This window comes from Vicugna pacos, chromosome 33, assembly GCF_048564905.1.
Source record: "Vicugna pacos chromosome 33, VicPac4, whole genome shotgun sequence".
Classification (NCBI taxonomy): Eukaryota; Metazoa; Chordata; class Mammalia; order Artiodactyla; family Camelidae; genus Vicugna; species Vicugna pacos.
The window spans coordinates 10,292,823-10,319,562 of record NC_133019.1 but is presented as its reverse complement, the minus strand read 5'-3'; the positions used below and the strand labels follow the sequence as shown (position 1 = coordinate 10,319,562).

Sequence of the window (26,740 nt, the reverse complement as noted above, 5' to 3'; positions counted from 1 at the left end):
GGGGGGCGGTGAGAGGAGAGGTGACCCCCGCCTCGCTGCTGCTGCTTTGGGCTCCCCTCCAGGCCCTGGGCCCTGTGACAACATGCAACATAGAGGGTAGGGAGAGGGAGGAGGAAGACCATGATGGGGGAAGCGGACGAGGGCGCAGGCAGGGGCAAGGCACCCTTGTAAATAAGCACCGGTGGTTACCAGCCCCACCACGCTCCCGCCGGCCAGCTCACTTCCCATTGCCGAGGAGAAACAAAATGATAAAACTACTGAAATTCCATGGGTAAATTCCATTTCCCTCAGGGCACCTGGGCCAGTGGCTGCTTTCATGGGTGGAGCAGATGTTGTCAAGGGAACCATCTCAGCAGGTAGAAGAAAGGCGTATTTTGGTGAAGATCATCCTGCCAGCCGGAAGAGCGTGTCCTCAGGGACCGTGGACTCAAGGTGGACATGGGGGGACCTGAGGCCAGGTGGGATGATGCCAAGACACTGAGGTTTCCCTCTGCAGTGTCCAAGAGCTCCAGGTGCCGCCAGCCTGGGCTTTGGTGGGGGGACCAGAGCAGGGCATACGGGGCCAGTCTTCTTCTGGGGGGGGAGCGGGCTGCTGGGAAGAGGTGGGCCCGTGTGGATGGGAGATGGGCAGCTGCCGTGGCCAGGTTCCTACTGACCACATCGCGCAGTCGGGGCTTGGAAAGAAATGGCCAACGGGCCTGAAGACCGCAGGGGCCTGGGCAGGGCAGGCAGGCTGGTACCATCTGGGCCCCCACCACTGGCCCCAACCACCCCAGCCAAGAGGAGAGGGTGGCGAGTTAGGGGAGAGAAGCCCGCTATCTTGCATGCCCGTGAGGGTTGGCCTCTGAGCGCAGGAAAGACGGCGACCGTGAGTCACAAAGCGGGGGCGGGGGGGGGCCTGGATGGAGCGTGGCTAATGGGGAGGAGGGGGCAGGCCAGGCGGCCCTGAGAAGCGGGCTGGGGGCTGGGGGAGGGCAGGTGCGGGGCAGGCTCCCCCACCACGCACAGATGAGAAGAGTAGCAAGAGCCGCAGGGCCGGCGGGGAGGGCGGGTGGCGGCCCCTCGTTCCCGCCTTCCTGGAACTCACGGGGCCTCGTTGGACCCGACCCCGTTGCCTTTGTTGACGTAGAATGGCCGGTAGTGCGACTGCGGGGGAGACAAGAGCAGTTAGGGAGGTGGGATGGCACTGGAGCAGCCAGCCAGACCCCTGCACCTGCCCCTCCCCTGGGAAGCAGCTGTGGTCTGAACCCCAACAATTCTAGGGATCCGTGGCCTCCCGCAAGCTCCACCTCCCCTGTGACTGGGGTAGGGCCCCAGTGCTATCGAGTCCTGGGCTCACATCCTAATTAGAATTCATTCCATCAGTCAACTGGCGAGCTTGAACCTCAGCTTCCTCACACTGTCTCTCCCCTCCCGGCATCGTAGCTCCCATTCTGTATCAATATTGGTAGCGTTTTCTGCTCTACAGAACTACACTCACTGGCTTTATGTAGATGGTCTCGCTGAATTTTTACAACCACCCAATTAAGCAGGTTACTATTATCATACTCATTTTATACATGAACAAACCAAGGCACAGAGAGGCTAAGCAACTTGCCCAAGGTCACCCGGCTGGTAAGCAGAGGAGATGGGATTCGAGCCCCAGCAGTCTGGCTCCAGAGCTCAACCCCCACCCCCACGTGTCAGTGCAACACTTCTGAGTTTCAAGTGTTGGTCTCTGCTCCCTGCATTATCCTCCCTGACAGAGGGGCTGCAGGGGGCACAGACCACCATCCCAGCCCAACACAGACTGAGGGGCCTCCCACCCCAGCCCCTCTGCTTCTTTCAACCCGGCCTCCTCATCGGGATTCAGGGAGCATCTCTGGGACAGTGCCGGCGACAACTTTCCTGCCAGCCCTGTGTATTACGTCCCACAGCAATTTCACAAAATCAGCACTCCCCTCTCCTCCCAATCACTTCATCAGGGCGCTGAGAAATCGCCTGCCAGGCTGCAACGGAAAAGCACATCTGAGCCACCACTTGCCCCCGCAAGCACCCTTGGCCTCTAGGGAGGTCTCTGGAAGTGGCTTTGCCCCTGAGCTGGGTCAGAGCCTGGGCCCACCCCACATCCCACTGATTCCAAAACAGGAGACCCCCAAGAGTGATCCCAGCCCTGCCCCTGGCCCTGCCTGCCTGGAAATTTGTATCCATAGTAGCTCCTTGCCTACGTCTGGTCCACAGCGGGACGAGGGGCTGAGAGTCCTTAGCTCAGACCTTGGTTAAACCACCTATTAAACAGTGGGACCAATGGAGACGCAGAGAGGGAAAGACACAGCCAAAGTTACACAGCTCCTCTGGGGCGGACCAGGGCCTGGACCAGGTCTCCTGATCCCTTACTTACAGCCTGGACCCCAAAGTAATCAATAAGGCAAAGTGAATAGACCCAGAAATGGCTGAAGGCTTTCCTACAGGAAGGCTGGGTCAGTAAAATGGATCGCAGGTCACTGAATGGTGCAGTTTTATTAAGAGCCCAGGATGGCAGGTGGGCACAGCATCTGGGCAGGGTGTTTCCTGCACACACATGCGCACACACACGCACACACATACACACCCCTGCGCCCTCCCTGGCTCAGGGTCACAGCACATGGAAGTTAGAAAGCTATGAAATCATCCAGGCCCTCCTACTTATGTTACAGATGGGGAAACTGAGGCACAGAGGAAGAATGACTCATACAGCAAGTTGGTGAGAGGGCTGGGGCCAGGCCCCCCGCGTCCTGACTCCCAGGCTGGCATCCTTCCACATTAGCAGTGCTGGATGCCAGCTGAGCTCCCCTGAACCCTGCCCTGCCAGGTATCTCAAGGTGGTGATGAGCTTTGTTTCCTGGGACCCGGGTTCTGGGAGGGTGGGAGAGTACGTGGGAGGGAGGGAAAGGACCAAACCCAAGAATAGAAACCTTCCTTTTCTCTCTGTATCTGCTTTTTGCAGTCCTGCTGTTGCAGTGCCCCTGGGCCCAGCTCAAATTACACACACCATCACTTAGCTCCATTGCCAGCAAATTAAAGAGTCCCTCCAATTAAGCCAGCCCAGTCACCGCAGCCGGGAGCAAATCCCCGCTCCCTGCTCTGACCTCCAAGTGCAAAGAGAACAGGGAGCCGGGGCTCCAGCCCCTGAGCCCAGCCGGTGCCACCCACATCCCAGGGCAGCTGGCCGACTCCTTCAGCAGGGCCTGGCCTTCAGGAGAGAGCTTTCAGGGAGGTGGAGGCATCGCACGTGAAGAACAGCCCCTGATCGCCAAGGCCTCGGGCAGGGCTCAGACAAGTCTACAGGGTACGAGAGACCGCCTCATCCCTCATTATACAGTAAAGAAGAGTCCCAGAGAGGGATCTGACTCACCCGGGACTCTGCAGCCAGCAGGTGGCTGGACCCCCAAACTGTGCTTCCCTCTAGCGCTGCCCTTTCATGCCCCCAACTCAGGGTCACTAGCCATTGAACCCTAAATATATCTATTCCTAATTTTGCAGCCAATGCCTCACCCGCACTATCATCCAGATGGCCTCCATGCTGTCAGAGCTGGAGACTCACCCCCAGGAAATGGGATTCATCTCCAGGATATCTGTCCCCTGGACTCAGCTGGTGTTGCCGGGCCACCATTCCATAAGCATAGGGGCCCAACAACCATTTGCAAATAAAAAAAGAAACCAGGGCTGCCCACTTTACAGATTAAATGACTAAGGCCCAGAAAGCATGTGCTTACCCAAGCCCCTTGCCTAGTAGCCCTGGGTCTTTCTTTACTGCTCTTTGGAATACCCAGGTGTTCAGGCCACTGCTGCCTCCTCCCTCCATCCCAATGGCCCAGAGACCATCCTCCCACAGGCCCTGGGCAAGTGGTGGCCAGTTGCTCCTGGGAGCCCCATTCAGTGCCCATTCTGGACATGCTCGTGCCCAGGCAGGCTCTCTTGGTGGCCCTCACTCACCAGCATGGTCTGCTTGCCAGATTTCCAAGTCTGAGGCTGGGCCTTGGGGCTCTGGCTCCTGATGAGGGAGGGGTAACCTGGGGAGACAAGAGGCTGGGGTCAGAGAGAGCATGGGCTGGCGGTCAGGGCCCAGGGCCGGAGCAGCACAGACGCCATCTGCAAAGTGGCCGCCAAGCTCCATCCAGCCCATCACCAAGTGCAGCCATCCCTGAAGAGGCGTGCAGTAGCCAGGGGGGTCGACATGAAAACTCCCACGGAGGCGGGCCAAAGGGAAGAGGCACCAAGGCAGACAGAAGGAGGGGGAGCAGGCCAGGTGGGCCGGGCCAGGCAGCAGAGGACTGTCACCCCCAAATCCAGGTCAGGATCATACTACTTGCGAGGAATTCCCCCCTCTCCCCCAAGGCTCACAACATAGACCCCTCCCCTCCCCGAAGTCCTGGAAAGCCACTTTATAAGCACAACCTGCCAGGATTTCCACCAGGAGGTGCTCATTCCAACTACCCCCCACCCCACTGCCACCCTTCCCCCTGTCCACACTGCATAGATGACACCCCCCATTCACTGGCCCTGCTCATGCCAAACACCGTGCTGGGACTCCACATGGGCTCTCCCTGTTTCTGCTGCCCTGAGCTGCACAGCTGATAATCAGTGGGCAGCATTTGAACCCAGGTTTGCTGGACTCTAAAATTCATCCTCACGTTCCTCCTGCCCAGTTCTGCTTCGTCTTCCCTGCTTCACAAGCAGGAGGCTGGGGCCCAGAGAGGGGGAGTCATTTGTATGGCAGCAATCCAGGGCTAAAACAGCAAGCCCACGGGCTCGGGAGCACGTGGGCACCGTCTGGGCCTGGTCCCGAAGGCGCTGGTCTGGGGTGGCGCTGCCCGAGCCCACTTCCCCGCCCAGTGGGACCTGTAAGCAGCCCAGTGGGACCTGTAAGGAGCTCCGGTCCACAGAACTGTTAAAAGTCCTCTCCGTGTCAGCGCTCAGCTGCAGACACCGGCAGTGGTGCCTGGGAGGGAGCAGGCTGTGACCTGGATTTAGACAAGCTCAAGAAAGAAACAGGGTCTGTCCTTGGCAGGAGCAGGCTGTAGACTTGCCCTGGCCTGCTGTACGGCGGATGAGCTGGTCAGGCCCAGAAACCACCTGCAGAGCTGCCAGGCTGCCAGCAAAGCTGGTCCTTCCCCAGGGCTGGCACTTGGCAAGAAGGGGGGACAGAGCAGAGAACCCAGTGTCTCCCTGCTTCTAGGGGTGGGAACAGCCTTGAGAAGAGAGGTTCCTCAGGTCCTGATGGGAGATTGAGAGGGGAGAATTCAAGTCTCACTTCTCAGTTCCCAGAAAAAAAATCCCAGGTCAGCCATGAGAGAGACGGGAATGGGGATGGGGCAGGGGAATGGTCCAGGACACCAGCCTGTACAGCGGGCAGAATCCAGGGGAGGGTGGGCTAAGGATGGCAGAGTGGGGGCATGCATCATCTTCCAGGGGGCTCTGGGAGGAGGCACCAGGACACCCTTGAAGTGGCAGAGAGCCCCATAGGATGTCCCACTTGCCCGGCTGTGGGAGAGAGAAGGGGTTGGGGGATGCAAAACAGGCAGGTACCAGGATTATTTTTAAACAGCCCACTGCCGTCCAGTGGTTTGGAAAACTCTGTGGTGGCCTGTCCCAAGGTGGTGAACTGATAGGGGACTTTCCCAGTGCCTGGTGGGAGAGAGAGAGGCATTAGCACTGGTCCCAGGAGGGGCCAGAGGGAGCCACACATTCCATGGGTGCTGCTGCTCTCAGAGCCCTTGCTCAGCCCTCCCCAGCACCCTGAGCATACTCCCTGCCTCCTCCCCACCCCCAGAGTAGATGCAGGTGGGGTCTGTCCTCCCACACCAGCGGCCCCTGCCCAGAGCCCCCATCCACGGCCACCCCCAGCGGATCTGGTGAGCAGATCTGTGTGATGGTGACAACAGATGTCCCTGGGCTATTCCCAGGGTCCTAGTGTATTTGAGGAGGGGCAGACCTAGGCCAAAGCCTTCCCCTGTGGAGGCTCTGCAGGCCAACAGGGAGATTCTGGGGAGCATAAACGCTCCAATTAACAGCTAAGGGTGGCTGTCCTCCCTGCCGGGTAGCCTTTGATCCAAGCTTGACCAGAGAGCAGAGAGGATCTGCTGGAAGCCAGACAGGCCAAGGCAAGTCCCAGAGCTTCCCAGGCCTGGGAATCCTGCGGGCTGAGACCCTCTCATCTTATCCCCCTGCTTGTAGTTCCAAGAGTCCCCATGCTGGGCATCGGCTGGGATCCAATCCAGAAGGGACAGCTGGATGATAAAGCCATTGCCTGAGGCTACTGCCTGGGGGTCTGTCTGCCCCGCACAGCCCTGCTCCCACTCCCTCCCCCTGAGCCCACCCACCCGTGGCCAGATGTCTTGCGGGCTAGAAGACAGACAGGTCTTCTCTTACCACAGCCCACCAGAGCTGCCCCTTGGACTTTTCGGAAGGGATGTGGGGCTGTGGGCCCCACTGTGAGCTGGGGTCTGGCCCAGTTTTGACCACTCAAACGTGTCAGAATTGCTGCGGGGTACAGAATCAGATTTGGGAGACCGTAGAGGTCATGCAATCTGCCTGTCCCAAAGGGCAGTAGGCAGGACTCTGGCTCCGTGGGATGCTGAAAAATGTGGCCGCAGGATTCTAGAGTCAGCAGAGGCTGGGAGTCACTGGGCAACAAAGTTAAATAAGATTTCTGCAGTAGGAAGACTCAGAAGTTAAGCCTGACGGAAGTACCCTGGGGATGTCTGGGGTGGGGAGTGTAGAGGCTGTGGCATGTCACCACCTCCCTGACCCTGAGGCCTGTATCACAATGCATCCTGAGAGACCAGAGTGTGGTGGTCAAACTGCTGAGAAATGCTGTCCCTCCTGGACAGCAGAGATGTGATGGAGGCAAGGCTCTGACCCCTACAAGGTGGGACTGGTGATCAGAGACCAAGGCCCCAGGGCTTTCAGGGCACCTGGAAAAGCAGAGTCGGACAGAGTAGGGCTCACCTTTCAGGGAGAAGGAGGAGCTGCCTTGCACGGCAGGCAGGTCATCGGAGTTCTGAACAGTGGAGGAGTATTCCCAGACCCGGGAGGTGTAGTTACCTGGTGGGGAAAGAAAGAGGTGTCAGCCCTCAGCAGCTGGGCATGGGGGATGACAGAGGCTGGGAAGTGGCCATTTCTGTGAATCTCTCCAGCCCCCACCATGTCTCAAGCCAGGATGGTGCTGGGCTGCCACCCATCATGCCTCCAGCCAGTCCTTCCTGCCATCTAAGCTCTCCCTCTAAACTATAAAGTGTCATCCTGTCCCTGCCTTACCTAAAGGCCAGCTGTCCTTGGATTAAGGTACAATGTCCTTAACACAGCCCTTAGCTCTTCCGTGAGCTGCTGCCCCACCCCTCACCACTGCCTCTACTTCTTGGCTCCCCCCCATCTCCTCCTCTCCACCACTCAACGTTCCGACCAGGCTGCGCTGAGTTCCTGACACACACCAGGCTCTCTCTTGCCTTAGGCTTTTCCCACAGACCAGGTCCTCTGCCTAGAATAGTCCACCTGCTCACCCGGCTCAGCAAGTTCTTGTGCCGGGTCTTCAGGTGTCAGCTTCCATGTCATCTCCCCCAAGTCTGCGTGTGTCTCAGCCCCCTGCCCCGTATCTCATTGTGATTGCACATTCAATGGTCCGTCTCTCCCACTGGGCTCCGTGGGGGCAGGTGTTATGCTCGTCTGACCCAGCATCACACCCAGAGCCTGGCAGCCAGCCTGGTTCCTGGAAGGTGCTCATTGTACGGCTGATGGATGAACCAATGAGCAAAGGAACAAGTAAGTACAAACGCGCTAAAACTTGGAGACGGCGGCAGCTGATACAAGCCCTGAAATTCTGTTTGCCGAGTTGAATAGGCTGCAGGCGTCCATCTGCAAGTACGCCCCTGCAGTCTAGAGGGAAAGAGGCCGTGGGGACGACGTGGAAGGAACAGCAGGGGCGCCACCAGGGCATTCCACGCAGCCCCCAGCCCCTCCCTCTCGGCAGCCCGAAGTGTGGGGGGCTGCCCTCAGGCAAGCTCACTCCACACCGGAGCCCACCAGCCCTGGCGGTCTTCTGCAGCTGCCTGCAGCGGGCCGGTGGTCAGAGATGGCTGGGGCTGGCCGCCTGCCCCATCGTGGACCCCCTCCCACAGGGATCCCAGGCCGGCTCTGCAGCAGGAGCCTCACAGAGCACTTCCAGCCAAGGCTCCGAGGGCCCATACACCTGCCATTTCTTTCACCCACTCATTCGTCCCCTCTTCCTCTTGTGCAACAAATGTTTGCCGAGTTCCTCCTTCTTCTGGGCCTTGGGGCCACAGCAGGGAACAGGACAGACCCAGCCTCTGCCCCCGCGGAGCTCACAGCCTGTGGTGGTAACAACATGAACCCAATCCCGGACACAGAGGCCTGGCTACGGTGCCCGGAACTCCAGATCTCCGGGGGCCTTGTCCTCACGGCAGAGCACCCTCCCTCCCTGCCTCGCCTCTTCAGACCTCCTGCTATTGCGTCTGAGGGGGCCCAGTCCCTGCCCTCCCTGCACGTGGCTGGCATGTCCCAGGAGCCCCTGAAATCTGGGCTTATCCAGGGCTCAACCCTGCCCCCAGCACAGTGGTGCCCTTAGTGCTCCGGGCAGAGGGGACCCTGTACTTGGCAGCTCTCTCTGGGGAAGCCGCATCTCCACCCCAATGTGACCTCTTCTGGGTCTTAAGGGCTTGTTCCCCGCTCGCCTCACTGGCAGCAATATCGCCTGTGTTTCCAGGGACGGCCCACTTCGTACGGCTCCTGACTTCTCATTTACTGCTGCACTGGTCTGTCTTAACTACTGTGTGACTTTCCGACACAGGAATCCCACCCAAATCAGTAAAGGTCCTGAGGGAGGTCCCCACATCTAACCCCGGGGTCCACCTTCCCCTGACTCATCCTTCAGGGAGAAGATCGTGTGGACTCAGGGATTTCCAGTGGTGCTGGCGTGCCCGGCAGGCTTTCCTCAGCCTAAGGATGTCACACACGTGTACACACACAGACACAGACACAGACACAGACACACACGTGCAAACCACACACACACACAACTGAAGCTAATAGGACCCCTCCGCACCCCATCCCAGCTCCCCACCCCTGCCTGCGCGGCCCCCACACAGGCCCTGCCCACCCTCGAAACACGCCACCTCCTACCTTTGGTTCCATAGAGATTGTTGAAGTTCTTCTCCTTGGTGAGGCGGCTGGGGGATGCCGGCTGGTACGCCGTCCTGGCCCCACCTGTGAGGCACACAAGGAGGGGCTGTCAGCACAGAGAGGTGGGCCTGGCTCAGCTGGGGGCCTGTGGCTCTAACCTGAGGGATGTAACGCCCCCAAACAGCCCCTACTGCCTATCCCAGGACCTGGATTCTACCTCCAAGACAGCTCCCTTGGGTAGCAGAAAAGGTGACCGCGTCATTTACCATTCAAATCGAGATGCTTTTGAGAGTGAAAGGGGTGCTATTGATAGCTATGCCAACGGGGGAGGGTATGGCTCAGTGGTAGAGCACACGCTTAGCACGCACCAGGTCCGAGGTTCGATCCCCAGTACCTCCGTTAAAAAATAAATAAATAAACCTAATTACCCTCCCCACTGCAAAAAACAAAACAAAACAGAACAAAACAATTAGTTATTTCAATGGCACCAGTAAACCTGGAAGGTCTTGGAGTGACCGAGATGTGTGGTTACACTATCTGGGGGCTTTGAGGGTCACCAGAGGCTGGAAAAGCAACGCTTCCCCCCTGAGCCAGGCCCTGTGTGACTGAGACCCCAGAGGCGGGGAAATGGGGTGCCTGCGAGGAAGGAGGGCCACGGCCGCCATTGGGGAGGAGAGGCATTGGGCCCTTGGAGAAGTGAGGGCCGCCAGCTGCAGGCAGCTGATGAGCTGGTGCCAGGAATACCTCCTCCGCCATGGGGATGCTCCCCCAGGGACAGGCCCCAAACAGCACAGGTGTCTCCCTTCCCCCCATTCGAGCTCTACAACAGCCTTGGGAGGAAGGCAGAGTGGGCTCCACATTTCCGCTTTACAGGTGAGGACAACGCGCCACCCACAGGTGTCCGAGTCCTCCATCGGCTCCTCCCCTCCTGCCTAATCAGCCCTCACTCCCATCCTGGCCTAGGTGCTGGTCCTTCTCTCAACCTTTGCACATGCTGTCCTTCCTTCTGTCCATCACAGCCATGCCCTCTTCCGAGCACATGGCCCCTGCTTCAGGGAGCCTGGACACTAACCTCTCCTGGAAAGTCTCACTGCCCAATCCCACTGCCCTAAGGCCCCCAGACTCAGGCCGCTGGCCTTCGGTGGCCCTGATTCGTGACTCCTCGCTGACTCTCCTTGGCCCTTCCCTTGCTTCCATCCCCAGCCTGGGAGCTCCCAGAGGGCAGACTTCCTCCTCCCTCCTGCCCCCAGGACAAGGGCGGAGACACCAGAAGAACCTGTTTTTTCTTCTACCTACAAATGTCACAGCCTGACTGACAGTGACAGACCTGGACGCTCTCCTAACAGCTGAGTCCAGCCTCCTCCTTCTCAGATGGAGACAGTGAGGGGGCAGCTACCAGCCCAGGGTGTCCGGGCCTTGGCTCTCTGAGTGGCATCTGGGGGAGCTCCACACTCTTTCCTCAAACCCTCATTATTGCTCTGCTCCTCTCCCTCTTCTGCAGAGCAGGCGAGCCAAGCAAGGGCCAGCTGGGGGGCTCAACGCCAGGTCAAGGTCTGGAACTCAGAAGATGAGGAGCCGGAAGGGCCCAAGCCGGAGCCAGGGACGCTGGGATGGCTGGTCAGTGCAGCTCAGCCTCTTACAGAACAAGGCGCAAAACACAACACCTGGGGGAGGAAAGGGGGTAGGACTGGCCAGCCCGGACCTGGCCCCAACCAGGAATGTGGGGCGGGGGCCCTGGGGGCCAGCTGCCTCCCCGGAAGCCCAGGTGTTGTTTTCAAACTGGGTGGGGCAGCTGAGGTTCCTCTCTGCTGAGCTCATCTCTCCAGATCCCCGGGGCCCTCCCACTGTGTCTGTGTGTGAGTCAGTGCGCAGGGCCTCAGGGCTCCCCACTCTTGGCTCCTGGCGTCTCCCTCATGTCTTCTTTCTCCCCTTTCCCTACACACCCTCTCTTCTTCTGATCCCCTCCCAACACACACACCTGCACACACCCCTCTTTCCACCGGGCACACTTACCCTTATGTAACGGACATTGCTGTGGTTTGTTGCTGGCCCCAAAGAATGCGACAGGCTGCCCCAGGGCAAGGACTGGCAGGCGCTGGGCTATACCCCCACCTGGCCGCCGCCCCCCAGGCTGGGCCTCCTGAGAGGGAGGGCTGAGGAATTTAAAAGACCAGCCATCCATTCTCCTGTCTTGAAGAGCAGGACAGTCCTGGAGGAGCCAGCCCTACCACAGGACTGCAAAAACCCAAGGGGAAGTGACACACAGCTCAGTCTGGCGGATGGGAGTGGGTGAGACCAGGAGCCAGGAGACCCTCTGGAAGAAAAGAGGAGGGTGTGGGCTGAGGGGACTGCCTGAGTCACAGGTGAGCAGATGCTAGACTAAGGCTGGAGGGAGGAGCTGTTCATTACACTGGGAAACAGGTATACGCCGGGACCTCCCCGGGGGCATCCACGAAGATCACCGTGGGGGGACCCGGCTGAGCCTCCCCATGGACCATGCGGCATGATCCTCTCCCTTCCTTTACCCTTGGGCATGAGGTACATGGAGTATCTCTTCATCGTGTCCGGGGCGCTCCACTCGCTCGTGTAGCTGTTGCTGTAGCTGTTCATGAAGCGATGGTCACCCCCTGGGAAGGACAGAGGTCAGGTCAGTGGAGGGGCAGGTGGGGAGGAGGGGCTGACCCACAGCAGGCGTCGCTGGGCTCCGCTGAGTCAGCCCACAGCCCCTCTGTCCCAGTGAGAGGCGAGGTCCCCAACTTCAGAGAAGGTGGCACCCTGCCCAGCATCCCCTCTGCCCCCGAGCTCCTGAGGGGTGAGAGAGGGTCTGCAGTGGGCCATCCACCCTCCCGGGACTGGCCCTTGTGTGTGGGACTGTGCACGGCACTTTGCAGTTTACAAGGCGCTCCTGCGCTCTGTCTCTTGTTTGATGTGTGCATCAACCCTTGGGCTGGTATGAAGATCCCCACATGATAGATAAGGAAACTGAGGCTCAGGAGGTGAATGGAACCACTGCCCAATGTCACATGGCCAATAAGGGCAGATTTGGGGTTTGAGCCTCCATCCCTACTTCCTGGCTCTGTCCCAACCACTGCTTGCAGCCCAGGGGGTGGAATGAGGACCCAGTGTTGGCCTCCATGCCTAGGGATCGAGCCAGCTGAGCCTCTGCAAGGGGCGTGAGCTGCTCTGGAGGGGCACTGCTCCCTCCCCGCTACCCCCACCACCAGAGCCCTGAACTCAGACAAATCTGCGGCTCCACACTTGCCTCCCCCAGCCGCCCTCCGCCCCGTTCCTTTCTCTTGCTGCTTCCTCGTCTGCTTTCCCTCTGCCCTTCTCCCTCTCTCCTAGGCAAGAGGAGTGAGTGACTTCAACCCCTATCCCACATCTCCAACACGTGAGCGAGGCAGGGGCCAAACAAGTGTCCTGCTAGGTGTGGGCCCAGCTCCCTCCCTGCCAAGCCCAGGGTGAAGGTGGTCTGGTGCCTCTAGGCCCCTGGGGTCTTTGACGGTGGGGCTGAGTCCTGGGTCTGGTGGGCAGGCTGCCATGAAGGAAGAGAGGGTGGTCACTGCGCGGTCTGATTCATCCCCCATCTCCCACAGCCAGACACACTCCCAATGACACAAAAGTGACAAAACACCAACACGGAGGCCCAGGGCCCCAGGCAGAGGTGTAGCGCAGCTGACATCAGCTGCACCCACCCTGCTCCTGGCGGCCGCCTTCCTGCACACCGTATACAGGGCACACGGCCACACCTGCACAGAAGACCCAGCCAATACAATCATGACCTAGAAATGGCACAGTGGGTGGGCAGCAGGAGGTGGGGGGTCTCTGCAAGGCTCACAGGCCACCCCAACTAAGTCAGGGCCATCCTCACTGGTCTGGCCAGACCTTAGCCGAGGGGATCCCCCACCAGGTTTGTACCCCAGGGGCTGTGATCATCACACTCTCAACTCCTCTACACAGCCACCAGCCTCAGCAGCATCTCGGATGAGAAGACGCAGGGGAGTGAACAGCAGTGTGAAACCCAGCTCACCCTGCTTAGCTCTGTGCCCTCCGAAAATCTCCTCCTTGAGCCTCTGCCTTCTCATCTGTGAAAGGCAGTACATCCTGCGAGGAGACTAGGGTAAGGCAAGTGAGGAGCTCACACGAAGCCAGCACTCAGGCCTGTCACTGTGGGCCATCACCATCAGCATCGTCCCCACTATCATCAGGAAGATTTCAGGATCTGAGTGCTACTCAAAGCCAAGTGATTATCTTGATGCAAAGGCTCATCTGCCCTCAGGTGTGACTGACTGTCCCCCACGTCTTACAGCGACATTCTATGGTGTCACCATTACCAAGATGTCCATACGCCCCCTGAGCCCTGGCCTGTCTGTGCACGTTACCCGCTTCTCGACCCCCAAAGAATCACATGCTCCTTTCAGAGACCAAAGACAGGAGTTACTTCCTTTGGGGTGTTGGGGTTGGAAGTCATTAATTAGGCCACATCCTCAAGGCCTGGGCCACCCGGTGGGGTTTGGGGGAAGTGCCCAGCTTCAGGCCCTAAAGGGACTGGGCCGGGACTGGTGGAAAAGGACTTAATGGGGACAGTTTCTCATGTTAGGAGGCTTTCTGGGAGGTGATGCAGTTGGCTTTGCAGAGGACGTTGTGATTCAGAAGAGACACTGGCTTCAGGGGAGCTGGTGAGTCACCGAGACACACTGTGCCCCAGCCTGACCACTAGGCCAAGTCCAGCCTCTGGGCTTAACACTGCTCAGCACAGTGATGGCTGACAGGCAAGCTCTCCCTCCAAGCAGGTGCAGTTCTAGGTCACGTCCACTGGAGCCTGCGAAGCCACCAGGTTGGAGTCTGGCCCTTACAAGTGGCAGCACCCACACAGCTGCTGGGTTGGGGCCCCCAGTCAGACGCAGATCTGAATGAAACCAATCCCCAAGTTGGAAGAACAACCCATGGGAAAAAGACATTTGTGCAGCCAGTGCCCAGGATGCTCCCTGCCCTGGGGTCCCCTTCTAATAGCTGCATAACTTTGGCAGTAAGTTCAAGGGAAGGGAGTACCATCCCTGAATCCTAGTCCAAACACCCTTAGGTGGGATGGGTGGCTGGGGACAGCAAGGCGCCAGCTGGCTGGATGCCAGCCTGCACCAGGCAGCAGGAACTGACCTGGGAGAAAACATCCATGGCCTTGGGGCCTGCCCACCGGCAGGGCCTTACCGTTCTCCATGTGGTTCCTCTCGATGAAGTTACGGCTCAGGTCTGCCTTGCACATCTTCTCAACATGGCGCATGCACACGTTAAGCAGGTCGTCCTTGAAGTTGCCCAGCGACTGCCCCAGGCCCTCCCCCTCCAGCAGAACGTGATAGGTGGGCAGGGGCGGGGGGAGGGAGTAGTTGCTCATCAGGGCACCAAATTCCTACCAGGAAAGGAAGGAAGCCATTAACCTTCCTGGTCTTTAGGAGCTCGGGTGACCCTTGCCTGCAGGGGCAGGGGCAGTCTCAGCACTGGATGCCAGAGGAGCTGGGTCCTAGGTCCTTAACTAGCCCCACTTTTCCTCACTGGGCACTCATTTATTCTTCTGTAAAATGAAAGGGTTCAACTAACATCCACTGGATGCTCATATCCCTGATGGCACGAGCATCAGATATGTGACTCCATGGCTCCCATCTCTTAAACTGAGTGCATCATGCCTACTTCGTAGGGGTTTGTGGGAGCGACACCAGCTGTGAAGTCTTTGGGAGTGAAAGAAATGCAAGGAGCTACCGCGTCGTGGGTCGGTTGTGGCGGTACCTCCCCTGCACACGCACTCGGTCCTTCCTCTACGCTTTGGCACTTCTCACTTTCCTTCTCCCTCCCAGGAGAACCCCTCCTCCTTCTCAAATCCTGACAGGCCTTCAAGACCCAGTTCAAATTCTCCCTCCTCCACAGAGCTGCCCTAGATCACCCCAGCCGGCTTGCCCTTCCCAGAGCTTCCACTTATCTCCTGAGCCACACGCTCCGTCACTTAATTACACACACTTCTATATTGTTCTCTAACTGTACGTGTCTTATCTTCCCAGCTGGTATGCAGCTCCTTGAGGGCAAAAACCATGTCTTACACCTTTCCATTCTCCACAGCACCTAATAGAGTATTGGGCACTCAGTAATACAGTCTAGCAGAGGGAAGGATGGATGGAGGAATAGACAGAGCAAAGATAACAAATATGCAGCACTTATGTGCCCCCCCATACCCAAAGCAGGCATCACAAATCAGGCACAGAACTCTTTCTTTCTGAGCCTAGAGCACTATTAGTACATACAAATTGAACTTGGTACAAGGTGATACTTGTGTGCCATCTTTAAAGTAGGGAGGGAAATGGCTTGGATGGAAAAGTGAAATGGACAGATGGAATGGAGCTTGGATGGAACAAGTGGATAGATAGATGGCTGGATGGTGGATGGTGACTAGATGGATGAATGGACAGACAGACACTGGATGAGGGTCTGGGTAGTGGACAGAAGGAGTGAGGGGCTGATGGCGGAGGAGTAGCTTGTTACCTGCAGAAACAGCACCGAGTCACTGATGCTGTGCAGCTGCTCCCTGGTCTGCTTGTCCTCATGCAGCAGCTTGGCCCTCTCGTCCAGAGCATCCACGATCACCTTCACTTGATCCACGGCATCCTGCTCCCGCTGCTCCAGTGCAGCCCTCACTTCCTCCTTTTGCTTCTCCAGGTCCCGCACCAGATCCTGGAAGTTCTGTTCCAGGATGGCCTTCTCATTGGTGGTAAAGCTCTGGATCCAGAGTAATTGGAAAGAGGAAGGAGGGTTTCAGTAATTTAAGGACCTCCCCAGTGGGTGCATCTTTAAGTTCTCAACACAGAGTGAGGGCATTTCTACCGCCTCGACCCCACAAGCATATTCAGGCAAGAATCTCATTCAAAGACATCACTGAGGGATGCCATCTGTTGATACAGACAGCCAGGGGCTTTTACAGCCCACCTTTCCTTAATTATCTGAAGCTTCTGCCCTTTGGTGGGTTGATGTGAGCCAACATTCCACCTTTAGGCAACTCCATGGACCCAGAAGTTCCCACTTCTTGGAGTTAGGAAAACCTCAGCTAGAACCAAACATCATTCTGAAAGTGAATTGATGGGCTGTTTCTGTAGCCAGGGTCAAGAGTCAATGATTTCAGATTGTAGTTTACAAGTATCCAAACCATGGCAGGTGTACATCTAGCCACACAGGCACACATAGAGGGGAAATGGCAGGCGTTCGGTGGCTGGGTAGTCTGATGGGCAGCACAGACAGCGGAGGACACTGGAAGACACGCTGGAGGACAAGCTGGTCCAGGGTTTGATGGGATGACATAAAATGAGCGTCAGGTGCTGGACAACATCTTGCCCGGATGCCTGGCCCAGACTTAGAAGGGGAATTGGTGGAAATGCTGAAGGGGGTAAGAGCATCCAGAGGAAAGGAGTGCGGTGTAAAGGTGGGCCCGGGACGGCGGACAGGGCGCAGGCCCACCTCCCCCAGGCTGCGTGGCAGGGGGGGCCTGGGGGCTGTTCACCTTGATGCGATCCTTCTCCTTCTGCCACTTCTCCGCCTCATCTTCGATCTCGATGATCTTGAGCTGCAGCTGCTCCTTTTGCAGTGACAGTTCCGTCTGCAGGGAAGGGGTCGGGGTCAGAGGAGAGGTCAGGAGGAGGGGGTGGAAAAGAACCAGAGAATCAGGGAGCGGGCCCACCCAGGGGACAGACTGGGGGAGGGCCCACCACGCATGCTTTCAGCCCTTCAGTCAGCAAACACTCATTGGGCCCTCGGATACGCCAGGCATCACGCCAGCCACCAAGGATCCAGCAACAAGTCAGATGCCATCTCACCACAAACACAGGGCTCTGGGGCTGGGCAGCCCAGTTACATCTTTATAGGGGCTGATCCTCTGCCAGGCCATCCACCCAACGTGAGCAGGATGGGAGCTCTGAATGGAGTTCCCACTCCTTTCAATGGATCTGGAGCCACTGGGGAACAGCTTAGAGGAGAAAGGGGACCCAGCCCAGCCCAGGGAGTGTCTGGTGGCAGTAACAGTGTGCAGCGTTTCTATGACATGACGTGAGGCCCATGTTGCAAGCAGAAGCCTGCGATGCTGCCAGCGGGGACTCCGCCTGGACAAGCACGGCTATAAACCTGTTTATGAGAAAGGAAGTGCAGTCGGCAGTTTGGGCAAGACCGGGACTTTATTCAGGGTCCCTGGGGGAGGAGAGAGGCTAGTGAGTGAGGCGGTGAAGATGGACAAGAGGAGAGAAGGAGATGTTCTAGGAACCTCAGCTCAGGAAGAGGACATGGGCTGTGAGGTCCGGGGTGGGTGGGAAAAAGGACTTACCAGGAGTGCGCTGGGATGGGAGCTCTGATGGAAATGAAAAAATAGTTTCCTTCCATTGGAAAAATGCCCTGCTTTGAAAAGCAGCTATGACAGAGTCAAAGGAAAGGCATGAAGCTAAGGCCAATCCAGTTCAGCCAAGAGGCACCCCTTCTGTTCTGGGGGTTCCCCACTGGTGCTCCCAAAGCAACTTTCAGATTAGAAGCCAGGTGGGTGGTCTCCATCTAAAGGCAGGAAGCGCAAGGCATCTGAGAACACCCCAGAGTGCTCAAGATCGCCTTGCTGTGCTGGGTTTTGAAAACAGAGTCCCACCTCTCTCCAGCCGTCTCCTTGAGGAACCCACAAGAAGAGTCAAGCTGTGGAAACCACAAACCACTGGGAATGTGAGTTCCGCTGGCAAGGAGCCCTGAGCAGCTGGGCGCAGACTTCACCACACATCACACCCACTGGACGCTCTGCCAGGCCGGGAGTGCCGATGGGTCCCTGGGGCGGACAGCCAGGGAAGTGGACTGATGGGAGAGAAAGCTTCCTGGCTTTCTTGGGAAAGTGCCCAGAGGGCCAAGGAGCTGGTGGAGAACCGGGACAGAAAGCCCCGTGTTCCAACCCCTGCACCCCCCACCCACCCACACCCCGGGCTCTCCAGGCAAGAGACTGAGTTCTTCTCAGGAAGCATGTGCCCCGTCAGCAGTGGCCTGGAAGTTCCACCACACGGAAAATGCCATCACCAGAGACGCAAAATGGTTGTCAAGAAGAGGGGAATAGAAGTAGTCGAGGATGAGGATCTGGCCTGGTCTCTGGACAAGGGCTGGCGAAGTCAGCTGTCAATAGACGCGGTCATGGGAGGGTGGGGAGCAAAGGCAACCAGACCCACATGGGGCAGAGCCAACAGCCCAGCACACAGAGGCTGGCAGAGCCGGTGGCCTAGAAGGTTCCTGAGAAGCCTGGGCTCGATAGGCAGACCAAGCCTCACCCTGTGGGCCCCCATGTCAGCACCCAGAACAAGAGAAACAGAACAAAGGCACATTCACTCCCACCCCCAGGCCTTGGGGGGCGGGAGGGTGGGCAGGGCATTCCCTCCATGAAAGGAGCCTGGGGCATCCAGGAGGGAGACCCCAGAGCCCAGAACTGGGAGTCCAAAGGTGTGAATCCAGTGACCACCACCTCTGGGGAGATGACCTTTGCAAGTAACTTAACCTCTCCATGCCTCAGTCTCTCCATCTTTCATGGAGGTGGTAAGAGGGCCATCTTCCAGCAAGGTTGTGCAATGAACTGGGATCAGGCAAGTGAGGCTCTCAGAAAGAGCCTGGCACAGAGAAAGCGCTGATCAGTGGTCCCATCACCACTGTTGTGTGGGGCACTTTCCATGGACCAGGAGCCAGGTGGGGAGGGGAGATGACGGGGTGGTGGGCAGGCCAGCAGGGCACCAGGAGGCAAGGGGAGTGGGCAGGCACGAGCAGGTGAGGTCTTGGTGGTGGTCGGTGGTAAGGATGGCATGTGCTGCGGTACTGGGTCCAGGTGTGCTGTGTGCACAGTCGGGATATAGAGTGAGGTGTGCGTGGCGGGGGGCAGGGAGAACAAGACGTCAGGCTGAAGATGCAAAGTTGGGGCTTAGATGTTGGATAATTGAAGATTGAAGGATACTAGGGGAAACAGAATGAAGGTAGGTTAAAGTGGGTGTGGGCGGGTTAACCATCTTCTTGTGGGAGGTTTGCCTAGAGAAGGTGAAGGAGGAGCCACCGAGTGAGCGGGGGTGCTGGGTGGGGGGACCAGCTGGCAGCTGTTGGGGGAGGAGGCGGGACTGGTTTGGGGCCTTCAGGTAAAGAAAGGTCTAATGTGAGCCGGACTCACTGGCCCAGAGGGAGGAAGAAGGCACCGAGTACAAGGGGTTTAGAACATTGGAGAGCCTAGGCCAAGGGCAGAGGGAGTCAGCCCCTGGGGTCCAGGGAGGGAAGGGGGAGGCTCGCAGACAGGAGCCAGAGGTCAGTGACCTGGGAGGGGCAGAGGGAGAGGCGGCTGATCTGGAAACATTCGAAGGCAGGCTCAAAAACGGAGACGCGCTGTCTACAGCAGAGGGCGGAGGCATCAGTCAGGGCGGAGGAGAAACTGGTCTCTTGATTTCTCTGGGGCGCTAGGGAAGTCAACACCAGCTGGGAGCGGGCCTTGCAAGCCCAGACCTGCAGGACACAGCGGGATCTCAGGAGGGACCTTGGGCTGGGAAATCTCTGCTGCTGGAGGGGTCCGTTCTCACCTCTGGGGTGAGCGCTATCCTGTCAGGAGAGGAGCGTTTGGGGTGAGACCTCTGGGGATGTGTCCAGCATCCATTTGGCTCCTGGCAATTTTCCCCTGCTGGCAGGGCTGCACAAAAGCTGGAAGAGGCAGGATATAGGAAACAATATAATGTAGGGAGCCTTCAAATACTGGGCTCTCCTGCAGCAGTGGGAGAAGGAAGGATGCTAATTGCCTTATTGAGCATCTCCTATGTGCTGACATTTCTCCTCTCATCTGCAAAAGCCCCTGTGGAGATAAGCGGTTTTATTCCATCTTACAGATGCAGAAACCAAGGCCTAGAAAGACTGTGTAGTTTGCCTGAGTTCTCACGGCTAGGAAGTGGGAAGGCCAAGACGCAACAGGACTCAGCTCCTGTTCCGTGGTCTCAACCTCCAGGCTATTCTCTGTATCTCCTAGGACACTGACTGTGCCATTCACTCCTGCCCAGGCTCCCCCACTTCACAGAGGGTGCGACCTGGTGATTCTGCCTCTTTTCCTGTCACCCCCTTTCCTCCCTGCACCCTTCCCATCACCCCCCGAGGCCCCAGCTTTCTCCCTCTCCCTCCTCCCTTGGAATCTGATTAAATCCCCTGATGTCTGACTGGGCCTCAGCTCCGCCCTTATCTACACCTCCCTCCTGACTTCCTCCTACCCACTGTCTCCCTCCCTCCACCCTGCCCAGGCCTGTCTCTCAATGCCTTCTTTGTTTCCTTCTCCCACATTGCTCTGTGTCGGATGCCTCTAGCTCCAGTGCCTGGGACAGGCGCTGGGTAGACCACCCAGTCTTGAAATCCTTCCGGCCTTAGGGGAGGAGAGGTCTTCCTGAGAGCAGAGGGGAGGCCAGAGGCTGGTGATGCCTCAGCCTAGACGGGGCCTTCAGGTGCAGACACACCTGAGCATTCACCTGGACACGTGCACCTGCGCTGCTCCCAGGGGAGGGGAGATGGAGTCACGATCTTCCCCTGGCCTGAATTAACCACGCGGGCCGTTGACTGTGACATTTGCCAAATGAGCCAGTTAATTGCCAAATTTGTACTTTAAGACAAATGGTAATTATCTGGATAAGAATCTGAAAGGCTGGATAGATTTCCCCATTTCCACCCAGACATCAAACAACCCAGGATTAGTCTGCTTAATTGGAGTTCACTGTTCCTTCTGCTTCCTCGGGTGTCAGGACAGGAAAGGGGCAAGATGGGGTGGGAACAGCAGCACACAGGCCACCTCCAGACCCGCAGTGGGCCCTTGAGAAGCGACTCCACCCTCTAGGCCTCGGTTTCTTCCTAGTGAAATTGGCCAGATTCCCAATTTCCAACCTGGCTACATATTAGAATCCCAAGGGAGACCAAAAAACACAGATCCCAGACCCTGACCCCCTGAATCAGAACCCCCAAGGAGCCCCTGCCAATTCTATTTAAAAAAAATTTTAATTGAAAAAAGTTTAAATTTCTTTTAATTAAAAAAGTTTAAAATGGCGGAGAAAAAACAGCCTGCTCACACTGAGCCTGAATGCCAGGTCTGCCACTCTCCAGCGGTATAACTTTGGGTAAGTCTCTTGGCATCTCTGAGCCCATTTCTTCACCTATAAAATAGGCGCCGTTTCTCCCACCCCATTGGACTGTTGCCAGGAGTAACCATGCAAATGCCTAGGCCAGCGCCCGGCACATAGATGTACTCCCCAAGGACTGGGGTGTCTCTCACCCGCCTGCCCATCACTTCCCTTCCCTGCCTTCTGTCTCCATACCTCTTTTGTCTCGCCCACAGATGACATTCTACCTCCTTCCTCACGCACCCTGTCCCACAGCAGGAGTTTCCCCCTTAAGATCTCCGGGGAAGGTGGTCCCAGCCCTTTAGCCTGGCTCCTCTCCCCGACTCCTGGCCATGGCTGGCCACCCAAACAGCTTTCCTGCCCAGACCGGCACAGCTCCCAGAGCTCAAGGACGGGCCCATGCCCCGCAGCCCAGCAGCTCAGCCTTCATGGAAAAATTGGGCCATGAGACGAAGGGCAAAGACCCAGGCTATGGCGCCAAAAATGACCTAAGCCAAATGATGGAGTCAGGAAAGTGGCCGAGATGCCGAACCTGAGCTGCACTGATGAGCTAGGACCTCACTCTTGGGCTGAGTGCTTCTCCACATGCCTTGCCAGGCTGCCAACCCAGAGCCCACTCGGACCCACGCCTGGCAGGGCCACCCACGGGTACAGAGGCCAGGTAGGCTGCCCCACAGCAAGCAGCCTTCTGCCAAGAGTCCTCCACCCCGACCCGTGATGCAGCAGAAGGCACTCGGGATAGACAGAAGGAAGGGCCATGAGACACAGAAGGGATGGATATGTACATGGTAGTCTTATCAATCTAATCCAGCCTAGGAAACGTCCAGCGGCAGAGGGGTGGACCGCAGGACAGCTGTCAAATGCCTCGTGGCTTTTGGAGTGGAACTGGAAACATTCTGACCTGGGACAGCAGAGGAAGGATCGTCACGTTGGCACACCATTCTCCAGCACTGCCTCTGCTCAGAGTCTAGGTAGAGCTAAGGCCCAGGAGGCAAGCACCGCAGCCCTGGGTGTTGTCTACAGCCCCACGCAAGTAGCCAAGACAGGGCAGCGATCGCCTCACCTGTGCCCCACCAACCAGCCTGCAGAACAGGTTCTGGACAGGGTTCCTTGCAAAAAGACATGTGTGGGCTGAGGTCTGGGTCTGCAGGGGATGCCTCCAAAGAATGCCAGGATTGACATGCTTGTTCACTTTGATCCGTCAACCCACCTGATGCTGCGCTGGGCCAGCGCCCCCCACGTCTGACATTCCAGCAGAGCCGGGCTTGGACAATGTGCTCCGCTCCATCTCCGTCTCCATTCAGCTGCTCAGCACCACCCACCCCTGCCTACCTGTGCTGCTGACGCACACACACACACACACACATCATCTGAAGCTCCCACCATTAAAGTCACTCCAGTGGATGAGACATTTTCCCCTGATAATAATAATAATACACACGCCTCCTGAATCCCATCCCCCTCAACGCCCTCCCCCCAAGTTGCTCTCAAACACTGGAAGAGACTCAGGGGGCTTCTTCCTCAAACACTGAATTTGGACAGGTCCCTCCCTTTTCTGAGCCTGCGTCCCCATCTGCAAGGTGGAGAGGAGACGGACGAGACTGCTGATTCTCCGTCCAGGCTGGCATTCTGTCCTCTGCGAATTGGTGTTTACTTACGGCCGCTGCTATGCAACTGGGCGGGTGTGCCCCAGACTGGTTTGTGTGTCTGCTCTGCCTCCTGACCTACATCATGAGACCTCAAGAGCGAGGACTGTGTCTTTGAGTCCTGCCCCAGAATTAGAACGTGAACTCTGAGTTCGAGGCGCCCCGTCTCCATCTCCCTGCGTGAAGCGTGAAGCCAGGCTGGGGTCAGGGAGTTGGGGAATTAGGGTCACCTTTTTCCTGGGCCAAATGAGGCTCCTAGAAAGGATCTTTGAGTCTGTCCCCTTCTCTGACTCATCCCTCCTGCCCAGGGGTGTAGATAGGGGGTACAAGGAGAGAGTGATCCACAAACTCCTGGTCAGGAAGGCTGGAGACAGAGGAGGTCCTGTGCTGCCTCATTCTGAGGGGTGCAGAAATTCGAGTCCCCTGCACTGACCGCCAGGAAGGTTCATGCTGGCGGGAGGCTGCCCAGGCCAGGGTGCTGTGCTGCTGTGGAGGGGAGAGCAGCCCAGCCCCTGCAGGGCCGGGGGCAGCAGCCACAGCCGAGCTGTAGCCCAGCACACCTTCTCCAGGTGTGCCACGTTCACAAGCCTCCGCACGCCTCCGTTCCTCCCCCACAGAAGTGCAGGCATAACCACGTACACAGGACGCATGCAAACCCACTTACGTATCACATGCACAATCATGCAAACATCCACATACGCACATAAACACCCACGTGCATATAAAACACACATGCGTACATACGCACACCCCCCCACACACACTCCAGCCCCTGCCAGCCCTACAGGCTGAGGCACGTTCACATACAACCAGACGCACAAAGCGTCAGGGCCCGGCTGAGGGAAGGATAAAGGAGGCCACTGGGGGAGTCAAGAGACTGGCTGGGGGATCAGACAGAACAAGAAGAAGCCACTGTACGGCAAAGGCCAGCTCTAAAGCTAGAAAAAAGGACATTAAAGTGGTCCCCAAGTTCCCTTCTACTCGCCAATGACCCACTCCCCAGGGGCCAGCCTTGCTTAGGTGGGAAGAATTCTCTCCCCTTAAGTAAAAAAAAAAAAAAGGAAAAAAGAAAGAAACACCCAGCCAAACACAGAGCCCAGGACCTAGTGCTGATCCCCTGACTGACTGAATTTATCCTATGACCTTGGCCAAGCCCCTCATTTTTTCCAAGCGCCTATTTGCTCATCTAGAAAACGCCTGTCTCCTGAGGCTTAGAGGACTGGCAAACCGCCTCTGACTCCCGGCCTGAGGGTGTAGAGGGGAAAGAACTGTTTTCCAAAAGAACCAGGGACAGCAGAGATTTAAGCCCCAGACCCTGGGGACCCGCAGCGGAAATGGGGTCGGGGGACACGGTGAGGGAGGAGAGCCTTTAGGAGAGGCTTTACCTCCTTCTCGGCCTTGGCCTCTTCCACCGTCACGGTGCTGTGGCTCTTGTGCTCCTGGAACATGCAGAGGTAGCAGATGCAGGTCTGGTCCGTCTGGCAGAAGAGCTCCATGGTCTTTCCGTGCAGGGGGCACTTGCGGGCCTCGAAGTCCCGGATGGGCTCGAGCAGCTGGTGGTCGCGGAAGGCGGCGCCCTCCAGGTGGGGCTTGAGGTGCAGCTCGCAGAAGGAGGCCTGGCACACCAGGCAGGACTTGACGGCCTTCTGCTTGTTGCCGATGCACGAGTCACACAGGACCTCCTCGGAGCCCGACTTGGCGCGCAGGAGGATGCCCGCGTCGCCCCGGGGGTAGCTGTTCCGCCGGACCTCCCCGGGCTCCACGATGGACACCGTGGGCTTGCGGGGCTCCGCGAAGATGGACCTGCGTGGCTCCCCCTTCTCGGCAAAGGTGACGGGCGGCTTCTTGGCGGCCCCCAGCTGGAGCCCGGCGTAGGGGGACCGCTTGCCTTCCCCGGAGTCCATGCTGAAGTAGCTGGAGCTCTTGTCGTCCACGGACTCGACAAACTGGATGATGGGCCGCCGCCACTCGTTTCCCGAGAAAAGGGAGCCCTTCCCCTCGCCCGGCTTCAGGGCACCGCCCAGACTCTTGCCCTCGGCCGCCTCCCCGCCGTGCCCATTGGTGGTCTTGGCCTCTTTGCCTTCGGCCTTGGCCGCATTCTCCAGGCTGCCGCTGGGGCCCGGAGGGCTGCGGGCATCCCTGGCTTCCGGGCTGGCCCCATTGCTCCTGGAGGCATCTGCGGCTTCCATTGTGGGTCACCGGGCTGGTCGGCGTCGGGCTCGCTGGAGGTGAGGGTGGGTGACCTCTCGGGCGGCGTCTCAGCCGGGAGTGGGACAGGCTGCCACAGAGCCCGAGACACACCTACAGGGACCAGGGAGGAGGAGGAGCGGAGAGGAGGGGCCGCAGGCGAGCCTGACACAACGGGCCGGGAGAGGCAGGCGGCTCCCAGAGCCAGCAGAGCGCCTAATTATACAGGGGCCACGCCCTGCACATTCATACCTAACCTGGTTTTTTAAAGAAGTGTTTTCTTCTCTCCCCCAGTTTAATTATTTTCCACAGCTCAGCAACCAGATGGGCTGCTTTCCTTCTGACGCAGTTTCTTCTCATCAGGAAGGTGGGCGCCTCTGTCCTCACAGGTGGGCAGGCTTCACTGAGCTGAGCGGCCCCTGGGGCAGGAGGTGAGGTGTCCGCAAGGGCCCATGGGACAGAGGGCTATTAATTGGGTCACACAAGCCAAATAGCCTTGTAATCTGCGGGCCTGGGTTTCAGAGGAAAATCCCCTGCCTTGAGAGTGGAGTTGCTTCTCATCTTAAAGGAAATGATGTGTTCGGTTTGATTTGGATTTTAATGTGGAGTGAAGTGGCTGCGGGTTGTTGAATCCTACATGCCAACTTCCAGGCCCTGTGCTAGGTACAGAACTGACATGGGCTCACTTAACCCTTACAACAACCTGTTCAATTAGCCCTATTTAATAGATGAGAAAACCGAAGCTCTAAGAAGATAAGTCACTGGCCTAAGTCAAGTGGTGTAGCTGAGATTTGAACCCAGGGCCTCTGAGATGCTAAGGCCCCTTTTTTCAGCGTGGGTGTCACAGAACCACCTGAATATCTCAATGAAAGGTGGCTTTGCAAAGTCATGCCCGTCCCAGCAGCCCTAACAAGATGCATACGGATATGGCGCTTATGTGTTTCTAGCAGAGCAGGTTAGAACCTGCTTGGATCCAAAGGACAGAGAAACAGTAGCGAGGGGCAGGACTGCAAAAGCACCAGGCCAGGTGGCTGCATCCTTGGGGCCCAAACACTTCACTCTCATCTGTCTCCACAGTAGGTTTGCTGTGTGACTCAGAACAAAACCTGCCCACCAGGCCACAGGCAATACCCTCCAAAAAGAGGCCAGTGAAGTGTGGACTCAGATCATCTCAGAAGTGAGCTGTTTGGAGTAGGACTGTCATATAAACCCAGACCTCAGCGGGAAAAGTGAGAAAAAACAGCTCTAGCCACTTTCTCTCTCTGACCACTTGCAGGAACACTGGGGAACCCTCTGCTGCTGCCAGGACATGCCATCTAGCCCCTTCTGGGCTGTGACCCATTGCCATGGTTGTGGGAAGTCAATGCCCCCACACCAAGAAAAGGACTGTGCCTCTCCCAGGCTGGGCTGGTTGGGGCAGAGCAGGAGGTGGGTGTAGCTGGGGTGGCAGATCCTGGGCTGCACGTAGGGGAGTGGGTTTCTCTTCCTTCTGGAATCCAGGTGCCCTCACTCCCTTTGGCTCACCAGACTGAGCAGCTAGTCATCTACAATAACAGCCCCTGGGAATGAGAGCAGAGGCAAGCGCAGTTC

At 57.7% G+C, this 26,740-nt stretch overlaps 1 protein-coding gene across 2 annotated transcripts; it reads right to left on the bottom strand.

The window, feature by feature from the left end:
- Positions 1-212: 212 nt before the first annotated feature.
- TRIM29 (tripartite motif containing 29) lies at positions 213-25,372 on the bottom strand. 2 transcript variants are annotated; one of them, XM_015242137.3, is made up of 10 exons: positions 24,349-25,372; positions 16,694-16,789; positions 15,685-15,918; positions 14,365-14,563; positions 11,682-11,783; positions 9,157-9,240; positions 6,970-7,065; positions 5,548-5,646; positions 3,955-4,031; positions 213-1,146 (listed from the first exon to the last, which is right to left on the bottom strand). In XM_015242137.3, exons 1-10 carry the CDS (start codon positions 25,150-25,152, stop codon positions 1,084-1,086), a joined length of 1,854 nt encoding a protein of 617 aa, XP_015097623.1. In that variant the 5' UTR covers positions 25,153-25,372; the 3' UTR covers positions 213-1,083. The 2 variants fall into 2 exon arrangements, with proteins under 2 accessions (XP_015097623.1, XP_006207784.1); XM_006207722.4 differs by lacking the exon at positions 5,548-5,646 and having other exon boundaries at positions 24,349-25,367.
- Between the last annotated feature and the right edge of the window lie 1,368 nt (positions 25,373-26,740).